At 54.0% G+C, this 25,782-nt stretch overlaps 1 protein-coding gene across 3 annotated transcripts in view; it reads right to left on the bottom strand.

Annotated features, from left to right (window-relative positions):
- The window catches only part of Kdm4b (lysine demethylase 4B), an 81,995-nt gene that overhangs the window by 39,751 nt on the left and 16,462 nt on the right, over positions 1 to 25,782 (bottom strand). For all 3 annotated transcript variants that reach the window (XM_051177591.1, XM_051177592.1, XM_051177594.1), the window contains exons 2-6: positions 25,339 to 25,444; positions 16,786 to 16,950; positions 15,240 to 15,415; positions 14,754 to 14,868; positions 11,155 to 11,348 (exon numbers count right to left, since the gene is read on the bottom strand). In XM_051177591.1, coding sequence (XP_051033548.1) covers positions 11,155 to 11,348; positions 14,754 to 14,868; positions 15,240 to 15,415; positions 16,786 to 16,926 — 626 coding nt within the window. In that variant the 5' untranslated portion in view covers positions 16,927 to 16,950; positions 25,339 to 25,444. The remainder of the gene's footprint in view (positions 1 to 11,154; positions 11,349 to 14,753; positions 14,869 to 15,239; positions 15,416 to 16,785; positions 16,951 to 25,338; positions 25,445 to 25,782) is intronic.

Genomic DNA, 25,782 nt, shown 5'->3' with positions numbered 1-25,782 from the left:
CAAGAGGGCTATTTAAATGTTTTGGCTCTGAGGGTGGGGTCAATCAGTGTGTCAGCCACTACAATCAGAACCTCAAATGGCCTGGGCCCATCAGAGAAGCAAGCACTAGGTGGTAGGCCTCCCTCTGGAAAAGGCTGTGGCCCTGGCCACTTAAGACACAGTACCATGCCCACAGGCTGTGGCTCGGGAGAAGGCAGGGCTACCAACTGACTTAGGGGTACTGGCAAAGATTTCTTAGTGGAAGAGAAAGGAAGGACAAACAAACAAACGGCAACAACAAAAAAAGATGTCAAAATGGGTATGTCAAGTGACAGGCCAACCCCACAGGGGGGAACTGAACCACAGAACTGACCCCCAGGGATGCCTAGAAAACTGTTCCAGACCAAAAAAAAAAAATGCCAAGCCAGCTGGGTGTGGTAGTTCATGCCTTTAATCCCAGCACTCCAGAGACAAAGGCAGCATACTTCTGTGAGATCAAATCCAGCCAGGGCTACATAGCATGATCTTAGGGGAGGGAGGGAGGGGAGGAGAGAGGGAAGGATGACAGAGACAGAGACAGAGACAGAGAGAGAGAGAGAGAGAGAGAGAGAGAGAGAGAGAGAGAGAGAGAGAGAAACCAAGTCACTCCACATAAAAGCCTTCAGACAGCCAGGACAGGAAGGACTATGTTCCCAAGTGTCTCTGATACAGTAAAGGGTAACACTGAAGAGAGATCCGAAACAATGGGAGCTAGGTGGTGAGTGGCCCATCAAAGGCCCATCAAAAACCTCACCAGCTAGGTCCACACTGGAAACAATAGCCAATGGAATACAGCAGGAATGAGACAGGAGCGCTCACAGAATAACAAGTGGAACTGGCCAAGAACTAGCTGTTGGCTGAGCCAACAGCAGAAGGGACTCTGAGAAAACAGGGCTTAAAGAGAAGTAAATCAATGCTGCATGGAGTCCAAGGTCACCTGTCCTCTGTGCTCCCAACAAGGTAGAAAATACCCCCCTCCAAGATCCTTGAGGCCTATGGCCACACTACTAGTGAAATTGAGAAAGGGTGACCCCTCCACCCCACCCTAGCCACAGCCAGGACATCTTAGAAAGCAAACACAGAGGACATCTTGGTGTGACCAAAGAGGTCACTGCCGCTGAGTTACAAAAAGAGGGACCCCACAGGTCAGAGTAAAGCCTGGACAGGTGTTCAAGGTACCCTTGAACTCAGACATCTGGGCACCCAGGGCACACTGGCAAATACACTATCATCTACCCGCTGCCCACCAATGGAGAGGCCACAGAGGATCTGACACCCATGGGGAAGGCAAATGGGGGCTGCAAGCAGCTCCATATGAGCTAATGGGTTTCTGTGTACCCCAATTTGACCGCTACTACAAAAAGGGGTTCTGTTCGCCTGAACTAAAAGAAGCTTCTAGGCAGGAACCAGCTGGCCTAGCTGGCACAAAATGAGGGCTGCCCATTTCCACCAGGGAATCCCATCTCTTACTGCCTGCGTAGGTGGGGCAGACACAAGACTGCAAGGAAGACAGCAGCAGCCAGAACCAGGAAGGCTACTCCCAGGGTGGAGACTATCAAGCCACTGGCTTTATCTCTAATGGATCGTTTTTCTGGGACAATAGGCGGTAGAATTTGGTGTCACACACCAGCAGTGTCAATAGCTTCTAGTAATGACATTTTTATTGAAACTCACAGGGGATCAAGAGAGCTGGCTTGGAGAACACAGAGACCTGAAGATGGGACTAACCACCCACAGGGAAGTTGGCGATATGGGGGAAGCAGATCTTGGGGGGGGGCACAGCCTGGGGAGGAGGTGTGGGCAATGGTCCATTCACATCCACCCATTTCAGTTAAAGAGATGCTGCATGCTCAGCAGAGGTGTGGTACTCTACCCCCAGGATTTTTAGTGGCCCTGTGTTGGATGGCATCTACCCTGCACTGCCAAAAGTCTGGGACACATTCATAGGAGACAATCCAAAAGGCAGGCCCTGGTGATAGTGTAGAGCATGGGGCCTGGTGCTGTAGGCATGGGCATTTGAGACTTCTGACTTGTAGACATGCAGATGCTTCTTATTCCCCTGTTCTACTGCCCTGAACCATGGTAACCAGAAGCCCACATGCAGCCACGAGCCTGGGCTCCACTATCCATGCATAAACCTGCAGCACTGGTCTCCCAAGCTAGTCACTTGCTTAAACACTGAAAACAGAAGATTAAGGACAGGTCCTCTGGGAACTGGGGGTGGGTGGGGGTGGGGACAGGTGGAGAGACAGGTGGCTACATTCAGGGGACACTCCTGGGATCTGTGGGCCATTCGCTGTGCTGGCAGGGTAGGCAGTATGGGCACCAGGCCTGTGGTCACCCAAGTCTCTCTGGGGGTGAGCCCAGTGAAGACCCAAACTAGGGACACTGCTAGTGGCCCATCAGAAGGATTCCTCTCCCATGGCCCCACTGCATAACCAGATGCAATGCCTGCTAGAGGAGCCTTGCAACACTCCACCTGCTCCATGGGACTCCAGCTTCGGATGTGGGTGGGAAAGGCTAAGCTCACACAGGGGTTACTCGTTCCCAGTCCCCCACTCTGAAAATCAGGGCAGGACGCCATTGAGCAGGGCCATTAACCCCATCAGCAGCCAGGGCTGTGGAAGGGACACACTGCTCCTACACCTGACTTTTGAGCAGGCACTCAACTCAAGAAGCAGTTGCTGTGGAAACCAGCCACTGTGGGTGTATTGGGGGCCAGGCTCTTTCCACTGCTGGCTCCTACTTCAGAGCCATCCTGGGACTATAGGACAGGCCTGATGTCAAAGTGTCCTGAGTGACAGCCAAATGGCTAGGGACACACCTATTCAGTTCCAGATAGACTAGGGGCATTTCTAGCACAGAGACCTGGTGGTTTCTTGTACCTAAGTAGTGTGGCATGTCATAGTGCCAATCCTAAAGATGCTGAAATGATGCAGGGCCATTTGCTGCCACCAGACCCAGCCAGAGAAGCTGGGAACACATTACTGGTACCCATAGCCACTGCTGCCAAACAGGACATGACTACACGTAAACATCTGTGGCTCCCAGAGCCCCCCCACATACTAGGGAACCTTCCTGGAAGGCACTCAACATTATAGGGACTCCTCATTTCTGTCCCAAACTCATCTTTCAGCAGAGCCCCAGTTTCCCACCTGTATCTTGGAGGTCCCAGGGCCTAAGAGACCCACAGTATCACCAGATCTGGAGTGGCCTGATTGCCTCAGGCCAGTGAGTGTGCTGACATTCGCCCCAGACAACTCTGCAGGGCCCCAGGGGAGGACAGGCTGGAGCCATGTTTGGGCTGTGGGCTTGTCCAGTGGCCGGTGTTGGCTACCCACCCACCACCAGCCCTAAGCTAATGTCAGGCCAATAGGTGTTAGCCCACTAGCGGGGAAAGTGGCAGGGACAAAAGACCTTCCAAGCTCTCTCAAAAGCAAGAACAGTGTTTTCTGAGTGAGGCTCACAGCCAGATGATGCCCCTCCACCTACAGCAGGTGTGATGGTGGCAGGTCCTATGTCATAGCCTCTGCAGGGACAGCTCAATAGTCATCGGCAGACCCCAATACAGCCCTGCAAAGGTGAGTTCCCAGCAGGAAGGTATGCCAAGCACTTCCCCCATGGCAGAGCCAGCTCTCACACACAGGTAGAGACAAGACTGGTATGTCTGTACAAAGCTGGGAGGTGGCCCTTGCCAGGCCATGTAGCCCAGGGACAGATAGATGCACAGAGCAAAAGGATAAAAGAAGGCAATTCGAGCCATCAAAGCCAGGACAGCAGTGCTGTGTACAGAGGGGGCAAGAGGAATGACAGAGGCTGCTGTAGAGGAATCTAGTTCACGGCACACATGTGAGTGCACATGCACACACACCCAGGCCAAGACAATTCGTCCTCTGTCCCACAGGAAGAGAAGAGGGGGCTCCATGGCACACCTGGACCCTGCAAAATATTGAGTGACTCTGGGCTGGAGAGATGGCCCAGCAGTTAAGAGTATTGGCTGTACTTCCAAAGGGCCCAGTTCAGTTCCCAGCACCCACATGGTGGCTCACTCCACTTCCAGGGGATCTGACAGCCTCATACTGACAAAAATGGAGGAAAACACCAATGCACATAAAATAAAAAGTCATTAAAAAAAACCTGACTGACTCCTGGGATGAGCCTGGCCTCATCAGGGGATAGCCCCTCTAAGGTCAGGGCTACAGAGAGCAAGGGTGTTCCCATACAGCCTGAAGGCAGGGGCCTGTAACCCTTCTAGAGAGCCTCTAGGGCCCAAACACTCTGCTTCTGAGCCATGAGCACTCCATCTGTGATTCCTCTCCAGGAAGAAGGAAAGGAACCCGGAACCCTGATGAAGAGAGAAATAAACATCAGTGCAATGCTGGGCCCAGCTGCCAGCCTGGCACAGGGCCATTCTCTCCTTCCTCTCTTGACTTCCCTGATAATGAAAACATTTCATTTAATCTCAGAATGCAATATGGGGGACAGTGAAGATGTCCTGTGGGGAAAGGACTGTGTGCCCTGGGCCACACGGTCAAGGACAACATCAGCAGGGACAACTTGTGATGGAGGTGACCACAGAACACACTATGCTTCACATCACCAAGGCCATCAAGCACAAGGGAAGTCCAACAATAGGCCAGCCCAGAGGAGCCAAGGACACTTTACAGCTCTGAATGGAGTCCAGGAGCCAAGGGGATTGTGTAGGACACTGAGGAATCTGCAAAAGACACAATCTACACCAGCCAGGATCCATAACAGACAGACCCTATGGATGGTAGGAAGAATTCATGGGAAAGTTGCACTGTCGGCAATCTCCAGATCTACTGTGGGGAGGCTCCATAACCCGCTGCAAGATAATGGCCCTGGTTTGGACAAAGAAGATACATGGCTTTCTGCTCGCTCAATGCTGCTGAGACAGAAAGGCCTGGGACACAGTCAGTGGAGGCCCTGAGAGAGTCCCAACATGAGCAGGGTGTACTGATACTCTGACTCTCTGATACCAGGGACACAGCTACAGGGCAGGCCTGCTGCAACCACCTCTTTGGCAAGGCCTGACTGTGGAAAGGACACAGAATGGGATGGCTCATCGAGCTAATGGGCACAGACTGTGACTCAGAGCTGCTCCCTGCCGAGTGCACCAGATTCTCCGAATTGCCCACCATCATCAGAGCACCGCAGTGGCTAATGACACAGGACTCATCTTGCTGTACCAAGGGTCCCAATGCCCCAGTTTGAGCCCAGGCGTGTCATCAGCCTCAAGAGTTAATACTCTGGTTCCTGAAGTGGCTGAGATGTACAGCAGTTTCAATAAGCAAAAGGCCAGAAGCAATGGCATTGGAGGTGACACAGTGACAAAGTGGTTGAAGCCAGAGTGAGGCCAAGGTCCCCATATGGAGGCTGCAGGGGCACTGGGCCAGGGATAACACAGCTGTCCCTCGCTAGCTTCTGTGTCTAGACCAAGCAGTTGAGCTGGCCAGTATGCCATGCCCTGTAGGGCAGAGCCTCAATGCCAGTTGGAGAACACTCCTGGCTGGCTCTTGGTCACCTTACCATTTGGGGTCTCCTGCCTTCTAGCAGTTAGGGTGGGGAGGCACACACAGCAACCTGTGGACTGACCTTTTGTCTCACATACTTGCAGTGTCTAAGACAGGACAGGTCAGGGGACATGGAGCTGGACATACCCTTGGAACAGAGAGGCCAAGGTCACCACTGGGATGTGGACTGGGTGGAGAAAGATTCCCTTCCTGCCACAGCCATACTTGGTGTAGCAGCAACACAGTCACAGAGCCTGCTGCTAGGCTCTACCAGCACAGGGTGACCACCTAGGACAATGCCATCCTCAGGAGGCCCCTTCTGCAGAAAGCTCTGCCTTTCAAAAAACTTCTAGGTCAGCTGAGGACAGACACCATGGCTAGGTGCTCTGGAGAGGACAGAGTGGCAGAGCAGGGACCAGGGAGAAGCTTCCCCTGGTGGCTATGTCCCCATATCATCATGGCCACTCACTTTAGGTAGAAGCAGCAACCTCACTCACACTTCCCAGTGAGTTAGTCACAGACATGGTAGGCACCCAACTCTGCAAAGTGCTACAGGGCATGGTAGGCAAATGGAGAACATCCACCTCACAGGCATCGTCACAGCGGAAACAGGACGAGGGAGGGGTCACGTGATGCAATCCAGATGAGAAACAACCATTGCAAGCCGAGCTGCCTCCTACTAGCTCAGCCATCAGAGGAACCCAGTGGCCCAGCTGACCACTGCAGAGGGCCGAACCTAGGATGAACTAGGCACAGGGACCATCTTTGGTTCCTGAGGATGGGGGCTGCAAGGCACTGGCTGGTGTAGATCCAGACCAGGGTAGGTCCCCAACAGGTCCAGCTGTCCCTTGGGGCTTTGGGTGGTGATGCAAGTCACCTTCCTTAAGCTAGGACCCAGGGTCTGACTACCCAGTGTCCATAGATTATGTAAGGAGGAGGGGGAGGTGCCACCAGGAGCCCTGCAAGTACAGGCTCCTCCCATCCCATGCAAGGCACTGTCCTCAGAGGCCACACTGCCACCGCACATATGTGACTATTCCTCCAGAGATCCCAGTACCACCCCACCTCCCAGTGCCACCTCTAACTGCTGTGACAGGTTCTGGGGGATTGAACAGAGTCTGGGGTTTTCTATTCTGACTGCACAAGGGAACATACACCCTGTCAAAGTCCTTTGACCCTAATCACATCAGCCAAAGCAGTAACAGACCCAGAGAAGCTTCATAAAATGCTGGGACCTGCAAATATCTTCAGGCACTCAAACCCAGCATGGTGCTGAAGCAAAGCAGACACAGACTACACTAGAGGCTCTGCTGGGGGGAGGGGGGTATTGAAGCATCCTGAAGGGAGGCTCTTTAAACAGGAAAGTGAACAAAATAGCTACAGGAAGTCCCTGAAACCAACCAGTTTTACTAGGCTCCTCCTAGCCAGAGTGAGCAATAAAAGCCGAGGGTCCCCTCAGGAAATTGAGCTGCCTGGAAGAAGTCAGACCAGTTGGGGCAACTGGAAGGGATGCTCTCCAGCCTGTTATGTGGCCTGCAGGCTGTGCTGTGCACTCCAAGTTCCAGCTCTGTGAGCTGTCTGTCAGCCAATTCTGGGGTGGGCCTTAGTGACACAGTTGCCTCCCCTCACCCATATGCCTGTCAGTGACCCTAGTAAAAATCACAGTTCACCAAGTAGGACTTTGTGTTGTCCATACTTTAGTCTGCTATGGGGTCCCTACCTGGGATGAAAGATCTGTGTGTTGCATGTCCCCAGGAAAAGTCTTTCTTGTCATACAACAGAGGGAGGCCGAAGGGCTCAGCAGTGGAGACTCCCCAGTTTTGGGGTTTGGTTTGGTTTAGTTTGGTTTTTCAAGACAGGGTTTCTCTGTGTGACAGTTCTGGCTGTCTTAGAACTCACTTGGTAGACAAGGCCGGCCTTGAACTTCCAGAGATCCGTTTGCCTCTGCCTCCTGAGTGCTGAGATTAAAGGTGTGCACTACCACTACTTTTAAGCTGCATCCAGGAAGTAGCAGCCACATGTCTGAGAGGGAGAATGTATTAACTCCAGTAGTGTATCAGGAACCCAGGTAATGTAGATCTCTTTGAGATCCCTGCTGGAGCTGGGTACACAGGTATAGCTGAAGTCTACCTTTCTGGGGTTCAGAACCTAGTGGAGAGAACCCAAGTTAAACACACACGTGCTCTGTGTGTACCCAAGGACACATGGGTCCCATCCTGTCATGGTCAGCTGTCAATGTGACAGATCTAGAGTGCCCTGTAAGAGCCAGTCTCATTGAGAAAACATTTAATCAGACTGGCCTGTGGGGCAGTGTTCTAATTATGATCAATGTGAAACGGTCAGCTCAGTGGGGGTGGGGGGAGTTGCCCCTGGGCTGCTGGTCCTGGGTTCCATAAGAAAGCAGGCTGAGCAAGCCATGGGGAGCAAACCAGTAAATAGCACCCTCCTTGGCCTCGGCATCAAATCCTGTCCCAACTTCCCACCATGGCAGAGTGCCATTAGAACATAAAAGCCCAATCAGCCTCCTCCCCCAAGCTGTTTGGATCATGGGTCTATCTAGCAACAATGGAGAGCCATGGAAGGGGTGACAGGGCGCTCATAATGGGAGACCCCTGTTTATGGGCTACTGGGCCCCGCTCACCAAGGCCAAGGCTGCTGGAACTTTCCCTAAACAAGTGGCCACTGTGGGGATTTGTGCCATCACTCTTCCGGGATCCCCAGGCCTTACAAGCTGCAGGGCCATGTGGCCACACACAGCCTGGCACCACCCTCAGACAGCATGGCTCTCATTGTCCTTACCAAGGTGCTTCCCAACACTAGAAACATTCTAGTACCACACAGGTCCACAGCTGGCCCACCAGCCTGTCTCTCTAGGGCTGGCACCTGCTTCACTGGCCACTCTGATGGCTCCTGGAAGCTCATGGGTCTCTCTGAAGTTAAGCAGGGGTGGAGGGGAGTGACCTGTTTGCTTGCTCTCTCTTCCTCTTTCTGCTTAGTTGAGCTGTAGCCTCAACATGCAGCCCAGGCTGGCCTGCAGCTCTTGTTCTTTACTCTTATTTTCTGAGGAAGAAAGTGGAGTTGTCTCCCTTCCCCAAACAAAGCAGGCAGCCAGGGAGCCTGGTTATGTTCTCAGAGTAGCTAGGGTAGGGGTGCCAGGGAATGGCTGCCTGTTAGAAGGGCGGGAGTGCCACCTAGTGGCCACCAGGAGCAGGAGTCAGGCCCTGGCCTCCAGAGCCAGCTGGTCCTGGTTACACTCTGGTTCCAGTTACACCCACACACAAGCATACCCACACACACCTGCTCATGCTGTGCACAAGTGGGGATTTGCAGCAGGAACAGCTGTGGGATGTCTGTATCTAGCCCTGTAGGACAATGCAGCCATGGGGAACAGGCCACTGGCCCCTGTTGCTGCCACATCATTTCTCAAGGGATCCCAGGGACCCAGGTAGCAACCCAGCTGCCCTCCACACAGGTGATAGCAGAGCACATGAGAGGAGTCACCTGGCTGACAGGTATACATAGAGGGTGGTGCCACAAGAGGCCGGGGTTAAGGACATAGTCTAGGCTGCTCATGAGATACCATCCAGCCTGACACTATTACACCACGCATCCACAGACAGGGACCTTGTGAGTGAACTTACAGAAATGGGTGGTGTGCACAGCTCAGACACCCCAGCAGGAGCCCACAGGGACAGTGTACTGGTCAGTGTTAACTGTCAAATGGACAGAAGTGTGGGGGACAGGCCTCCAGGAGACAAGACTTGTTCATGCCCTGGGCTGGGATCCTTGACCACATACAAAAAGGAGAGAAGGAACTGCACCAGCATTAATCCGGTTCCCTTCTTGTCATGTGACCAACTGCCTCAGCACCTTCCCTGCATGATGGTGGAGCCAAGGCAAACCCTTCCTCTTGCTAGTTACTTTTGTCAGAGGATTTTGTTGCAAATGAAAAGCAGCTGAAAGCCATGGCTGGCAGAGTGCTGCCCATGCACCCCAACCTTTCCTGTGCACAGGGGCTGTCCTGGGTCACCAGTGTCACCAAATAGTCCTCAGAGGGCAGCAGGATGATCAGAGGCAGAGGCCTCATGGCCAGCTCAGAAGGGGGAGAAAGGGTCCCACTTTCAGGGAACACAGGGCCCCTGATACTGGGACAGCAGAGGGCAGAGCTTCCTAAGGTCCAGGGAACAAGGAAGAAGCAGACACAACACTTGATGGATTTCTCACTTCTGGAACTGTGAGGGGCAGTGCTGGGACCCATGAGGCTCGAGGGGTCAGTTTTTGGGGTCCACTCTCCCATCCAGCCTGAGTCCAGTCCAGATCAGGCATCAGTCAGGAAGCTAGCCTGGCTGTAGGCTGACGGTTGGCTGCAGGGTCCACATGGGAGGCACACATAGCAACACAGCCATGTCCTCCAGTGCAGGAGAGCTGCCCAGGCCCAAGCATGGACTCAACTGGAGTGAGGTGGAAGCTTGGAGTTTGAGGGCAGAGACACCCACAGAGAGGGCACTGTTGTGCGTGACCCTCCACAGGCTCAGCACACAGCCCTGTCCACAGCTGAGCGATACAGGGGAGGCCTGTTGCAGGCAAGGTCTTCCTGTCACACTTGTGGCAGCAAGGAGGTGTTGGACAGTAGAGGACAGAAGGGCCATACTGTGTGGCCACAGGGAGTGACAAAGGAGCACCAAAGTCCCAGTGTTCAGGAGGCAGCAGCCCTGACTAGGAAGACCCAAGCCACCACCTCAGACTGTAGGGAGACTACAGGAGCCACACACGTGCCCCAGACACAAAGCACTTAAAGAGAACAATGGGGCCCCCTGCACCTGCCTGGGTGGGTGAAGGCGCCTCCACACTGAAGCAGAGGCCGAGGGTGATGGCTAGTTGTCAAGTTAACAGATGTTAAAACCACCAGAAAGAGAATCTCAGCAGGGATGTGTGAGTCAGGGTAGCCTCAGAGGCACATGTCCCAGGGACCTAAGTGTTCATAAGCATGGCGAAATGGAGCTGAACATGGTGACAGTGCCCAGTGCCCCATGTGAGAGCGGAGGAAGCAGCTGAGCATGCTCCACACAGGCGTGGCTCCAATTCCCTAAGTGACTGACCATGGGCTGCAACATGAGCAGAAACAAACCCATGCTCCCTAAGCAGGGTGCCTTACCACAGAGACGGAAATGGCAGCAGGACAACCAGCTACTGGGACCTGCCCAGTCCTAAGCATTGTCCTCCCCACTCAGCACCTTCCTGTCCACACTGTGTGACAAGGAAGCTGACCCAAGAGGAGACAGGGCTCTGCCAGGCAGCCAGCAAAGGGAGATGGAGAGAGAGCCCGGCTGGAACCTCACACAGACTCCAGGCCCAGCAGAAACTAGCCCCTGTAATGTGGCTAGCAGGTGACAGCCATCGGCCCCGCAGAGGCTCAGGCAAGATCACAGCCCTCAGTTCACTGCCTAGAACAACAGGACTGCAGGTGGTTACCTGATACCATCAAGGCCATGGTCCTGGACCAGCTCATCTCCCCAAAGCCTGAAGTGTGAACAGGAGGCACTCCACAGTAACCTGTCAGCAGTGGCCAGATCCCCCCCTTGCCTCACACCCTGGCACTCACCAGGACTTAGGCTCGCCAAAGTGCAGGTAGTTGATGCTGTATAGGTCCATGTCTTCTGTATGCCAGGCAAAAGTGGTCTTCCACATGCCGAAGTACAGGTAGGGTGTGTTCACTCCCTCGATGATGGTGCCACACTCACGCTCCACCATATCCAGGATGGTCCTCAGGTTTCCGATGTTCCACTGAGCCACATCCTGTGGACAGCAAGTGTATGGTCAGCAGAGTCCGCCCAGGACATCTGTGCTCACCTGCACCCTGGCTGCAGTCACCCAGAGTAGAACAGGGCTACTGAGGTATGTCAGCATCAGGTCCTCAGGCTCCAGGTGGCCATCTCAAAAGGTCAAAGGTACTAGGATCACAGGCACACTAGAGCTGCTCAGGTTCAGGGTAACAGTCTATAAGCCAGCATGTGCCAAGCAACAACTACAGCTTGGTAGTGACCTCCATACCTCTAAGTAACACAGAAGAAGAAAGGCAGTTTCCAAGTGGAGGGATCCCTTCACAGGTATGTGATCCCATGCCCAAATGACAGCCCTTCTAGAACCTTCCATCACACAAGACCAGACAGCTTCAAAGGATGCAGGCAAATATGGACGAAGCCCCAACCACAACCCACGTTCTCAAACATTACTAGCTGGAGCAAAGGCAGACAGGAACCTCACATGCCTATACCTAAGACTTCTCCTCATCCCAGAGCCACCAGGGTGCATCTCAGCATCTCCACACGGTGACCCTGGAGGTGACCGATTCCTGCCAGGAGGTTGAAGGCCCAAGTCTGGAGGGCGAAGGCTGCTGCCATCAAGCATACAATAGCCTTGCTGCCCTGCCATGGAACACGTCATGGGCTACAAGAAAGGAACCCAGGTACAACCTCATGGGGAGACTCGTCCCATGGCTTGGTCAAAAGTCGTCTGCTCTGGGCCTCAGTTTCCCCATTTAGAACAGATTCTGGACTACTTTAGGTGAGGCAGACACACAGGTCTCAAAGCCACAAGCTTCCAGGGGCCTGTGGTGTGGCACAGTCCTCTTTAAAGTGGGCACACTAGCTGACAGGTGGTGGGGTGCAGGGGCATGCCTGGGACATCTTGCTGGGAGAAGCCCAGAGTGATTTCACGCAGTACTATCTTGTGAGCACAGATGACAAAACAATAAGGTGACAGCACATGACACCTACTAGAGGACAGGGATCCCAAAACCAAGAGAATACACGGCCACTGACCCAAGACTTACTGCAACCTGTAAGGTTGCTCTGGACCTGCAGAGGGTAAAGCAGATCAAACCACTAAGAGATACCCTCACTCCCATCTGAGTGCAGAGGCTTTGCCCACCCAGGGTGCACTGCTGGACAATATGAATGGGCCCCCCAGCATGCTGGCACTCAGGAGGTAGAACAGGAGAGTCAGGAGTTCAAGCTCATCCTCAGCAAGTTCAAATCCAACCTGGGCTCCATGAGACCCTGGCTCAGGATGGGAGGAAAAAGCCATCTTCAGAAGGACTTGTGAGACAGCTTTCACCTCAGCCATTAGCAGAAAGAGCCGTATCCACAGGTGAGCACATACAGTTGAAAGAAATAAACATTCAATGCGGATGAGCCCTAATCCCCCATGGCTGCAGGACAGAAGTCATGGGAAAGGCTGGGTCATGATCCCAGTCCTGAGACATTGTGGAAAGGAACAACACTGGAGGCAGGGAGCGCCTGGCATCACAGGCTGAGGACTGCAGGGTGTCAAGCCGGAGGACAGATGTGGCAGCCTCTCACACCCAGAGTGCCAGGAGCCAGAGGGATGAGCAGCAGCTGGAGAGCAGCCAAGTCCAGCAGGTCCACCCTGGATGTGGACTTCAGAGAAACAAAGCCCTGGTCACAGGGACCTGGACAGCACCCACAGCTGCCTCTCGTCCTGGAGCCCAAGCAGGTCACAGGTCACATGTCTATCACCTAATAGACAGAGGCATGCTGCGTGGGCCCTCATACCCCAGTGTGCAGGGACCCTGAGGACACTGAGAATCAGACATGAGGGGCCACAATGTGGGGCACTGAAAATAGAACATGTCCAGACAGAAAGTGTATTCTTGGGTGTCAGTCAGGAAGGATGGGGTGGCTGTTGGTGGGGCTAGGTCTTTCTCTGAGATGGTAGGCAAGGACTCTACAGCACCATGGGTGCATGGGAGCCCACTGAACTCTGGGCTTTTACCTGCTGTAGTGCATGGCATGCCGGCTGTACAAAGCCAGGCTGCTTTTAGGAACAATCATAACCACTGAAAGGACTCGGCATGAAGGTGCTGCACCAAGCCTGGTGACTTGAGTTCAGAGGGGCCAGACACACAAGTGCCTGCACGCATGCACACACAAGAACAGACGCCTACACTCACACCACACACAACTCGAAACAACAACAACAAGCAACCCTGAGGAGACAGCGCAGTGGAAGAGCTTGAGACTGGCCTCCAGCACCATACATAAAGCTGGGTACCATAGTGCACACCCGCAATCCCAGCTCTGGACAGGGGAGTGCACCATGGCCTGCTGGCCCAGTGTGTGAGCTCCAGGTTCAGTGAGTCCCTATCCCAGAAAACAATGCAGGGCGAGGAGCTGGAGAGATAGCTCAGTGCCTCTAGAGGACCCAGATTCAGTTCCTAGAACCCACATGGAGGCTCACACCAGCTGTACTCCAGTTGAAAAGGATCAAATATACCTGTAGGCAAAACACTCACACAGAATTAAAAAGTGACTAAAAATTAAAAACCCAACAATACAGGGGGCAAAGGCAGGAGGATCTCTGTGAGTTCGAAGCCAGCATGGCCTATAGAGTGAGTTCCAGGACAGTGAGGGCTGTTATACAGAGAAACCATGTCCTGAAAAAATAAAATAAAATAAAATAAAGTAAAATAAAATAAAAACCAACAATAAAAAACAAGGTAGACTAGGTAACCCAAACACTCATGGTACAGAGGCAGGCATATTTCCTTGAGGATGAGGTCAGTTTGGTCTACACAGTGAGATCCTGTCCCCCACAAAAGCAAGATAGATAGGGCCAGGGTCTAAGGAAGACATTTGAAATTATCCACAGGCTTCCTATGTGTGCATGCACACACACACAAATTGGCAACCAACAGAACTTTCCAGAAGCATGTAGTAAGGTGCCAGCACCAATGTGGCTCTGCCCGGGGGTTCCTGAGCTGGCCCTTCTTCCTGAGTTTGACAACTGAGCCCAGGCAGCGAGGCTACAGGTGAAGGTGGTAGGAGCCACCACCAGACTGGGATCCTGCCATAGCTCCAAGCCATGGGTTACCACACCACACATCAGCAGCACCCACTGAGGTGGCCAAGACCTCAAGGTAACAGGCACAGAAGTCACAAGAGGCAGAGCACAAGCAGCCCGCACCATCACAGAGACTAATCCAGGCTGTGGTCTCCTGTCCAGGATGCCACCCTGGGTCAGAAGCCAGCACAATCCTGCCAAGTAGTGTTCAGGAACGTGGAGGTTTTGGGAGCCACTGCAGCCAGGGTAGTCCTGAACAGTGAGGCACAGACACTCTCCTCCCATCCCCAGAGACCACAACAGTGGCCAGACCCATGAGGGACACTCATGGACACTTACTTCATCATATAGTGAGCCACTGATGTCGGCCCCATAGATGGGTGAGACAAAGGTCAAGTTCTTCCAGTATTTTCGTTCCAGGTCGTCAAAGTCCTGATGGCGTGGAGTGCAGTACCTACGGACAACACATAGCTCGGATTGGGCTCTGGGCAGTACAACACCCTCTAGCAACCTCAGAACCCAACCCCAGAATCAAGACTTCTATTGGTAAGGAGGGGCACAGAGCTTTGGGAGCCAGGGGCAGCTGGAGCACAGAACACAGGGACCACGTGTCTGCATATGCTATGACTGCAGGTCTCAAGATGCACAGAAGCACAAAGCATGGGGGAACACCATTGGAAGGCCACCTTCTGGCCACACTGGGATGAGGGCAGCCCCTGGAGACGGCGGCAGCGGCAGGGGTAGGCTGAGGAGCCCTACAGCCCAGTCTGGAACTCCGGGAAGTGGGGAGCCTGAGCAGCCGGAAGACGGCTCGAGCCTACATACTTCTCACTGTTGGCCAGGCGGCGGTATTCGCCCACGGTCATGGCCTTCTTCTGGATGTTATACTGTGTGAAAAGCCCCGACTGGCCCGTCACCACCTGCTGTATAGGTGCTGGGATGACTACATCATCAATGTCGTCATACGTCTGCCGTGGCTTCCATTCCTTGGGTGGGATGATCTGTAGGGCCAAGAAGGGTGTGGGTGATGCAGCTCCCAAGGGTAGGGAATCCCAGGTCCCCAAAGATCTAAGTGCCCTAGACCAGTGCTGCCACGCACAGGCATATGACACCACACAACCATGACAACCATGACAGCTGAGGTGGTAGTTGGGCCCCACTGTAGCAGACTGGGGCGGGGGGAAGACCTGGGCCATAAGTCAGTACTAAGCCGGGCATAGTGTGTGTAGTTATAAACTGAGCCAATACACTGGAGGGCTGGGTCAGCAGGGGTCCCACTTTGAGACAATCTTACACATGAGCCTGTTCTTGGTCACTGCTGCCATGGGTGCCATGGGTGCCCCTGGCTGCAGGAGACAGCAAGCAGGGCTGGGGCCTCCTCGGTCCTGCTCAGTGGGCACATGACAGTGTGCTGCAAGGGAGTGCCCAAGACCAAGTCAGAAGCAGCGTCCGGGGCCCCAAGAAGACAGGGAGCAGATACTGGAAGTCAGTAATTCCACACATAAGCTAGGGCAGATAGGATACTTAGAGAGGCCAGGTGGAGGCAGGAAGGTGGTACTATCACCCCAAAGATGGGCAGAGTCAGAACTGTCCCAGCCCTCCTCAAGGGGAGGTGAAAGGCACGAACTCAGAGCACTCCCCACCCTTGGGTGAAGTCTGTCTCTCACTGCCTGTAGCAAGCACCCTCACAGCTCCTAAGGCCCAGATCCTGCAGAGGTGGTAGGGACAGCTGTGCAGGTAGCAGAGCCCCCAGTACAGACATGCACACACACTAGTTCTTACAGACACATATACACAGGCGAGTGCACACACTAAATCATCCCCCCCCCCCCCCCCCGCCACAACCTGTCTCTTTCTCTCTGATTTTTCAAGACAGGGTTTCTCTGTATAGCCCTGGCTGCTCTGGAACTCTCTGTGTAGACAAGGCTGGATTCAAACTCACCTCTGTCTCCTAAGTGCTGAGATTAAAGGTGTATGCCACCACTGCTCAGCTACACACAGACAGAGACAAGAACACATGTACACACACACACACACACACACACACACACACACACACACACGACTCTTATGCCCATTTCTTGCACTGCCACTTAATCAGGAACTAAAGGTGTCTCCTGATACCACTGCCCCCAGGCATTGGGTTCCCTTACATCCTAGGTCCCCTTCCATGTTAGGCCTAGCATAGTCCTGTCCCTCACAGCAGCAGGCTCTGTGTCCCACCCAGGCTAGGTTCTCTCCAGGGTTAGGGACACGAGTGCCCTGATTTGGTTCAGGCACCCCCACTGAACCGGGTGCCTCTGTAGATTTAAAAAAGGGTTAGGTGACATGGCATCTAGGCACAAAGCAGCCTTGGAGTGGCATGACCCACCTTGGCTAGACCTGCGCGGTGTGCACCTTGTGACTCGATGTAGGCCACATATCTGTTGAAGTCTCTGAACTCGTCCATGGTGGGGCGGAAGGTCATGATTTTGCAGCTGGGGTTCTGGGCACTGTGGTCCTCGGACCCCATGGCTGCAGTGATGCAGAGCCTCACCTATGAGAGAACAAGAGTGGTCAGTGCAGCCCTGCCATCACCACTGTGACATTTACCTTCAGAGGCGACAAAAGCACCCCTAGCTGCAGGAGGGCAACAGTGGGCAGCCCGGGCATGCCAGCAAACCCGAAACTCCATCACTTCCAACATCTGAGGGCCAAAATGATACCAGCTGACTAAACATACAGGTACCCACACTTCAAAGCTGACGAGGTCCCAAAAGCTGTATGCCTTCTAACCAAAACCTAGCAATATTCTCAGCAGGGACCTTCTTCCCATGTGGACCTTGTGGCCTTGTGTTCACTGAATCCACCAGGAGCCCTGTGCACATGGGGTCATCCTGGGCTGGTTGTGTACAGCTGTTCGAAGCCTGGAAGCCATCAGCCTGGATCAGGAAGGCAAAGCCAACACACCTGAGTCTGCTCAAGCCACAGTCAGCACTGACCCGCCTGTGTGTCTGCACGGAAGGGGTCACAGATGCTGGAAGCATCTACACTGTGGGGAGACAGCACAGCTGGTCTTTCTGCCCCTTGTAAAGGAAACTTCTCTGCCAGGAAGGGTTGTCACAGGCCCCTCCTCTTGGAGATTGTCCTCCACAGCTCCCACACTTTCCAGGGTGGCCACCAGGTGGCAGCACATACCAAAAAATGGAGTGCAGGGCTTGATGGACACAGAAAAAAATCTGGGCCAGGGTTGGTGGCCAGGTACCCAAAGGCCACCTCCTTGATGGGCTTTGGAGAGGAATGAGGCTGTATCACCTAGAAGCCCTGGGACTGTACTGGGCACCTGGGAACCCTGGGGCTCTACCGGAACCTGGGTGCCCTGGAGCTGCACTAAACAAAGGGGAACCCTGGGGCTACATTGAACAACTGGGAGCCCTGGGCTGTACCTGACACCTGGGAGCCCTGGGCTGTACTGGACATAGCCCTCCCAGCCACAGTGCCATGTGGCAGGACATGGTTTACTAAGAGCTGTCAGACACTGTCCTCCAGGGTACCAGCCACAGATTAGGAGCGGAGCTATCCTGCTGGAAATCTGACTTACCCCCAGGTCTCAGGGCCATCACTGTCCCCACCAGCACCACATCAATTGCTGAGCCCAGGACCCAAATGCCCACGCGCCACCCCTCCCTACATGCAGAGATGAGAGCTAGGGGAGATGGTACAAAAGGAACATCATGGCCCTGGGGAACTCACAGCCTAGAAATCAGTGGCCTTGGTGTTCTGAGCAGGTGGGAGGAGCATGGGCGGGCACAGCAACCACCAGCTGAGTCCAGCCCTGGGCTCCATCCACCTTGGCTGCTTAACAGGCCACATTCAATGGGGGAGCACGGTGTGTCTTCTGGATGACAGGACAGCACAGTTCCATGTCTTACTGCTGAGCCCTGCCCCCCACCCTGGTGTAATGAGGGTGCCTGCACTCACCACCTAGCTCTCACACAGTTCTCCTTCCCAGGGACCGCATCCACCTGGACTGGGGCAGGTCCCCCCTGCTACCCATCTCTTGCACAGCCAGCAGAGCCCGGTTGTCACCAGGGTCCTGTGCAGGCAACTGTGATGGGCATGGGACCTGAGGGCTGTACTTCATCAAGGGGGCACTACAAACTCACACAAGGTGCTGCTGGAAAGGGCACAGAGCAACATGGCCAGCAGCACACAGAATAAAGGCAGGAGGCAGGGCCAGGACACAGCAGGTAGGCAGGACTGTCCAAACACATGTGTGGTGGTCAAAGGACAACCTGTAGGAGTCAGTTGTCTCCTTCCGCCATGTGTGACCCAGGGATGGAACTCAAGTTGTCAGCCTTAGCAGCAGGTGCATTTCCCTATCAAGGACTTGAGATCTTGAAGGTCCCAGTTGCAGAGAATCAGCAGAGGGCCAGGCCCACGGTTGACCCCTCAGGGTGTCCTGAGAGGCACAGTGGAGAGGCAGGACTAGGGAGGGGTGGACCAGGACTAAGAGCCACAGAATGCCACTCCCAGAAGCCTGAGGTACCTGGGCAGTGTCATCACAAGGGAGGCGGGGAGCTTAGGGTTCAAATGCCACCAGAAGCTGGGAAAACTGACAAGTGGAGTGCCCCAGGACCCCCAAAAGGGCCAGACACCCCACTTGCTGCCATACAGACCACCATCTGAGGATCCCCACATGCTGCAGAAGCCACCATGCAAAAGCTCCCAGGACACAAACGGGCCCATCACCTGTGATGGGCCTGGCACTTGCCTTGAGGATCTGGGCTCGACATAGCCTAGTAGCCGAGCTAGTATCCTAGTAGCCTAGACAGAGCTAGTAACCTAGCAGTCTAGAGCCAGGAGCTGTGGCTAGTGGACTTGGAACCTACTAGCCTCAGAGTGTGTGTGCTGCGGGGTGGGGGGAGAAGACACTCAGCCACCACATGCTGGCTGCCAAAAAGCAAGTGCTCTGGCTCCACCTAGTGGAAACAGCTCCTTACTGCCCACAGAGAAACTGTCCTCTTGGCCTCCTGCCAGTTAAACCAGAGCGCAGAGACCCACTACGGGAGGTTGCTCCCACTATCCAGGAACACGTATCAGGACCAGAGCTTTCAGGCCAGGCTGTTTGTAGAGCAGGGTCTGTACACAGAGGGCCTCTGCAATGACTGCTGCCTCAGCCATTGTGGCCGGCTGTGGCCTGTCACCTGCACCCCACTGCTTGTGCACACCTATCCCACCTTATTCAAGCCTTAGGACAGAGCACCCTAGGGCAGGACTAAGGAGATATGGGCTGGGCCCCAAGGGCCCTGAAAGTGCGGTGACAGTCCCTGGGCTGAACTCCTTGGTGCACAGCCAGGCTGGGCCAGTACCATGAGGCTTGGTGCCCCAGTGCATCTTCAGGAAACACAGGCGTGCAGGGGACTAGAGCACTCCTCCTGGTGGCACTGAAGATGCCAGTGCCCCAGGTGTCCAGGAGGGGGTCTACAAGGTCCCTATCCTGCTGGAGATCTGGCCACTGGGTGACACCTCAAACTCTCTGGTGAGTCCCAGCTGGCCATGGGCCTGGGCTATCACCTAAGCTCAGTCCCCAGCAGGAAAGTGGCCATGACTCTCTGAGCCTGGTTCAAGAGTGTCGCTGAACTCATGTTGGGGTGCCCACAGCTCTGGAAGCCACACAGCAGAAGAAAGTGGGTTTCCTGACAGGTCCCACAGAGCCCAGGCAAGGTGAGAATGATTTGGCCCTAGAACTGTCTGCCCTCCAGCTGTGTGCCATTTGTATGTGACTCCTGAGCACAAGGAGCCCACATGCTATGACAGAAGGGCCTCCCAATCCTGTGCGTGCAGCTTTCCCTGGCAGCCCTGCCCTCCTTTATCTGAGTGAACAGCAGGGGTGGGAACAAGAAGGGCGGGTACAGAGGATGAGAGCTGAGGGCCTCACTTGGTCAGCCAGGCCACAGGATGGCATGCAGGAGCTGCAGGATGGATGGGAGCTGCAGGATGGATGGGAGGCTGCAGGATGGATGGGGGGCTGCAGGATGGATGGGGGGGCTGCAGGATGGATGGGGGGCTGCAGGATGGATGGGAGCTGCAGGATGGATGGGGGGCTGAAGGATGGATGGGGGGCTGCAGGATGGATGGGAGCTGCAGGATGGATGGGGGGCTGAAGGATGGATGGGGGGCTGCAGGATGGATGGGGGGCTGCAGGATGGATGGGAGCTGCAGGATGGATGGGAGGCTGCAGGATAGATGGGAGGCTGCAGGATGGATGGGGGGCTGAAGGATGGATGGGGGCTGAAGGATGGATGGGGGGGCTGAAGAATGGATGGGGGGCTGCAGGATGGATGGGGGGCTGCAGGATGGATGGAGGCTGCAGGATGGATGGAGGCTGCAGGATGGATGGGGGGCTGAAGGATGGATGGAGGCTGCAGGATGGATGGGGGGCTGCAGGATGGATGGAGGCTGCAGGATGGATGGAGGCTGCAGGATGGATGGGGGGCTGAAGGATAGATGGAGGCTGCAGGATGGATGGGGGGCTGCAGGATGGATGGGGGGCTGCAGGATGGATGGGGGGCTGCAGGATGGATGGGAGGCTGAAGGATGGATGGGGGGCTGCAGGATGGATGGGGGGCTGAAGGATGGATGGGGGGCTGCAGGATGGATGGGGGGCTGAAGGATGGATGGGGGCTGAAGGATGGATGGGGGGGCTGAAGAATGGATGGGGGGCTGCAGGATGGATGGGGGGCTGCAGGATGGATGGAGGCTGCAGGATGGATGGAGGCTGCAGGATGGATGGGGGGCTGAAGGATGGATGGAGGCTGCAGGATGGATGGGGGGCTGCAGGATGGATGGAGGCTGCAGGATGGATGGAGGCTGCAGGATGGATGGGGGGCTGAAGGATGGATGGAGGCTGCAGGATGGATGGGGGGCTGCAGGATGGATGGAGGCTGCAGGATGGATGGAGGCTGCAGGATGGATGGGGGGCTGAAGGATAGATGGAGGCTGCAGGATGGATGGGGGGCTGCAGGATGGATGGGGGGCTGCAGGATTTTTGGTGATGCTGCAGGACGGAGGGGCTGACAGCACAGGGCCCAAGGGCCAAGGCCAAGGGCTGGGAGTTATGTGGCTAGTGGTCTCAGAATTTTGTTATTTAACTCCTGGGATGAAGAGGCTGGGCACACAGATCACAGGAACAAGTGGGCAGTGGACTTGGCATAGTACCAGGAGACAGGCCAGTCGTCAACTAAGTACTTCCCAAGGCCAGCTGATGATGTGGTGTAGTCCCAAGAACATGTAGTGCTGTCAGGTAACTGCAGGGACCTGTCATGCTTACAGAGGGTATGTGGAACAACCAGGCCAACACCTTTACTCCCATCAAGCCATATGAACAGATCCCCTGGCTACCTCACAGGAATAACAGCCAAAAGACAGCAAGGTTGCTCTCTGCTGCAAGGACCCGTCCTGCCATCCTCCTGCCTCAGCACCCCAAATACAGATGAAGTGCAGCATTCAAGTGTCCCCTACTGTGTGACTGGCTAGAAGCTACCAGAGTGAAGGGAACTGTTGGGCAAGCCCCTGACCATAAAGGCCTGGGTCACTTCCACACTCTTGTCTGTTAAAGGAGGAAATAAAAGACACCAGAATAGTACAGGAATAAGGGTCATGACCCACATCACACTGGGCCACTCTGCAGAGCTCAACTGGAACCAACTGTGAGCAGGCACAGAGTGGGTGTCTGGGGGACTCTAGGGAGGCTGAGGCACAAGGCAGGACAGGATTAAAGTGTGAGTGTGACATGAGCGTTGACTGAGCCGTGGTCCAGGGCTGCCAGCAGCTCACAGCCAAAAGCACAGCCTCTGAGAAGGAGGGGAGCAACTACAGATTCAGCTCCAGGTGTTTCTTCAGAGCCTAGGACCACTCTCACTGCAGATACAGATAGAAGGTGAAACAGCCTCTGGGACTCTGGGAATGTCAGGTAGCTCCAAAGGCCTGTGACAGTCACTGTTCTATCACTGTGAAAAGCCATGACCATGGTAACTCTGATAAAGAAAAGCATTTAACTAAGGGCTTACAGTTGCGGAGGCTTAGTCCATGATCATCATGGTGGGGAGCATGGCAGCATGCAGACAGGCATGGTGCCGAAGTAGTAGCTGAGAGCTTTACATCCTGATCCACAGTCAGCCAGCAGAGAGACACTGAGTCTGATAAGAGCTTTTGAAACCTCAAAGCCCACCCAGTGACAAACCTGCAACAATACCACAACTCCTAATCCCACCTATTCAAATATATGAGCCTATTGAGGGCTAATCCAAACTACCACAGCCCAAAGTCACTGTCACCACAAACCTGAGTCCAACATAGGTCCAAGGAGTGACTTCATGTCCCATGCAGCAGTCAACACAGACAAGATACACGATGGGTAAAGAGTAGCCCAGTCGTAAACTGGAACACCAGGCAGCCCTGAACAAAAGTCAGACTTAAGACACATACAGCGTGAAAGGGCCTGAAGATCAGCTTCAGTGAGAGACCTAGAAACAAAATGCCGGCAACTCATGCTGGCTAACTTTACATCAACTTAACACAAGCCAGAGTCACTTGAGAGGAGGGAGCCTTAATTAGGAAAATGTCTCCATAAAATCTAGCTGCAGCCAGGCAAGCCTGTAGAGCATTTTCTTGATTAGTGACTGATGGGAGAGGGTCCACCCACGGTGGGTGGTGCCAGCCCTGGGCTTCTGTGCTGGGTTCTATAAGAAAGCAGGCTAAGCAAGCCATGGAGAGCAAGCCAGTAAGCAGCACCCTCCGTGGCCTATGCTTCAGCTCCTGCCTCCAGGTTCCTGCCCTGTTTGAGTTCCTGTCCTGACTTCTTTCAGTGACGGACTACTACCTGGAAGTGTAAGGCAAAGAAACCCTTTTCTCCCCAACTCACTATGATCATGGTCTTTCATCACAACAATAGAAACCCAGACTAAGACACCACTCAATGTGGGAATCTAAACAGGAAAATTCCCAAACAAGCCAATCCATGAATGGGAAGTGGATTTGTGAGTTGCTAGTGGCTGGAGAGAGAAAGCTTTCTTTTGGGGTGATGGGATGTCCCAAACTCAACAGTGGTGATGGTGGCACTACTCTGAATATACTACAAATGACTGAGCTGTCCACTCCTGACAGCAGGCCCGAGTGGATGCTCCTCACAGAGGAGCCACAGGACCTGCCAAGCCTTGTCTGTCTCAAGTACCATCACTGGGCAAGGCCTTGCTATGGAATCCTTAGTTTCCTTCTGGGGAACTGAGGGAAGCCAGGCTCAGCATGCACTTCTTCACTCCCTGTGTGCTCATCCTGACTCAGCACACTTTGATTGAGGGCAAAGGCTGCCTGGGGCACAGCTGAGCTTGAACACAGCTAAGCGTGAACATAGCTGAGTGTTTCAGGAGGTTATGACAGAATGACTTCCAAGCCAGGTCACTACCTGTCCATCACCTCTTGCCCACTAGTGTTCCACACTGCCTGCATGGACAATGGCTCTGGCCATTCTGGTACAAGGCTCCACTGTTCCAACTGTAAACTAATAAAGTTTTATTTACAAGACAGTGACCCTAGGACCCCGCCCCTGCTACAGCCTGGCCATTCTGAGCTGTGGTGTCACTGAACAGGAAGAGGAAAGGCCTAGCCAGTTCTGGTCTGCAGTGGCCTGCCCAGCTCAGTGGCCCTGCAAAAATCACCTTGCTGGAACTCATCCCTGAACTAAGAAGTGGCAATTAACACAATTGGCGGTAGCATCTCCACCACCAACACAAAGCCCAACCTGAAACCCCCAATGTTTACCACAAATTAATGGCCCAATCCTGGCCTTTCTCAGCCCTGTCCCCTTCCTGGGGAGCTCTGGGCCACTGCCAATGCCCCTGTATTAGGCCTATCCAAGTTGCAGTGTGGTGTAGTTGTAGTTGTTCCTAAATTCTGCACACGGGGCCTGAATTATGTCCCTAGTCCCAGACACATACAGACCCATCTGGCTTCCTTGAGGTCAGAGGGACCTGAGGTACAAGAGGGTGACAAGACTGAAGTACCTCACTGCACTTCCAGGGAATCTGAGAAGAACAACATTCCATGCTAGGCAAGGACTCTGAAGGCCACCACAGAAACATACAAGCACCAAACAGTGCAGTTAACAGGATTCACACTTCACAAGTAGGCTGGAGTGAGACCTGGTGCTAAGCATGGACTAGCATGCACAAGGCCCTAGGTTCACCACAGCCCCAGAAACACATGCGCACACATGTGTGTGCAAACATACTACCCCATGAAAAAATTTCTTTCATTTTTAAAAGGCTGGATCTCTTAGAACTGGAGCTACACACAGTTGTAGGCCCCTGACATGGGAGCTGGGAACTGAAGCCCATATCCATACAAGTTTTGTTGCTGTTTTTTTTTTTTTTTTTTTTTTTTTTTTGTTTTGTTTTGTTTTTCCTTTTCAAGATTGGGGCTTACTATTAGCTCTGGCTGTACCAGAACTCACTATGTATAGCCCAGGCTGGCCTCAAACTAAGAGATACACCTGCTTCTGTCTCCCAAGTGCTGGGATTAAAGGTGTGCACCACCACCCCTAGCTTACATCCACTGTTTTTAAGGTGTTTAAAAGTTGCCTCCCACTGCTGGAGACCCTAGCCCAATCCCTGATCCTAACTTCTTGCTGTGGGTGAATGAAGAGAACAGGCCCCACAGCCCCATGGGTCCACAGAAGGTGTCCCAGAGACCAACATGCATAAGAGCTCCAGGTCCCACCTCAGTGCAAGAGGACCCCAGTCAGCAGTGCTAAGAGAAGCCTGAGTCACTGCTGGACAGGTGTACAGACTCCACCCACAGGCAAGTAGGTCTCAGCATGGCCCAATCTCAGGACCCACAGACCCACACTCAGACCACCCATCTGGGGCCTGACTGCTGTGCTTACCTGGGGGTTCCAGGAGGTTCCAGGGGGCTGAGATGGACAAATGACCCGGGCTCAAGGAAACAATCAGGGTTACTTTCTGTCAGGCACCTCCAGTAACAGCAGCGTCCTGCAAGGTACAGATGAAAGTTGATACTGAACTGCACAGCTGTAGTCCCTGCCTGTCCCATCCTTCCAGTACTACCTCTGTCAGGGACACTGACCTGACACAGGTATCCAGGTCTTGTCAACTTCTCAATAACATGCAGGCTATCCCCAGATCTGTGCCGGCCCAACTGTGAGTTAGTGCAGTAAGAACCCAGAGTAGCCAAGTGACAGCAGAGAAGCTTCTAGAAGCCAGAAGCCACAACCAACTACTGATTTTCAAGTTTAGTCAAGTATGATGGCATATACCTGTCACCCCAGCACTTGGGAGGTAGAGGAAGGGCAGCAGGGATCTGAAGCCAG

The sequence above is a fragment of the Phodopus roborovskii genome, unplaced genomic scaffold (assembly GCF_943737965.1).
Source record: "Phodopus roborovskii unplaced genomic scaffold, PHOROB, whole genome shotgun sequence".
NCBI lineage: Eukaryota > Metazoa > Chordata > Mammalia > Rodentia > Cricetidae > Phodopus > Phodopus roborovskii.
The sequence above is the reverse complement of the archived record's forward strand: the minus strand, read 5'-3'. Positions and strand labels throughout refer to the sequence as shown.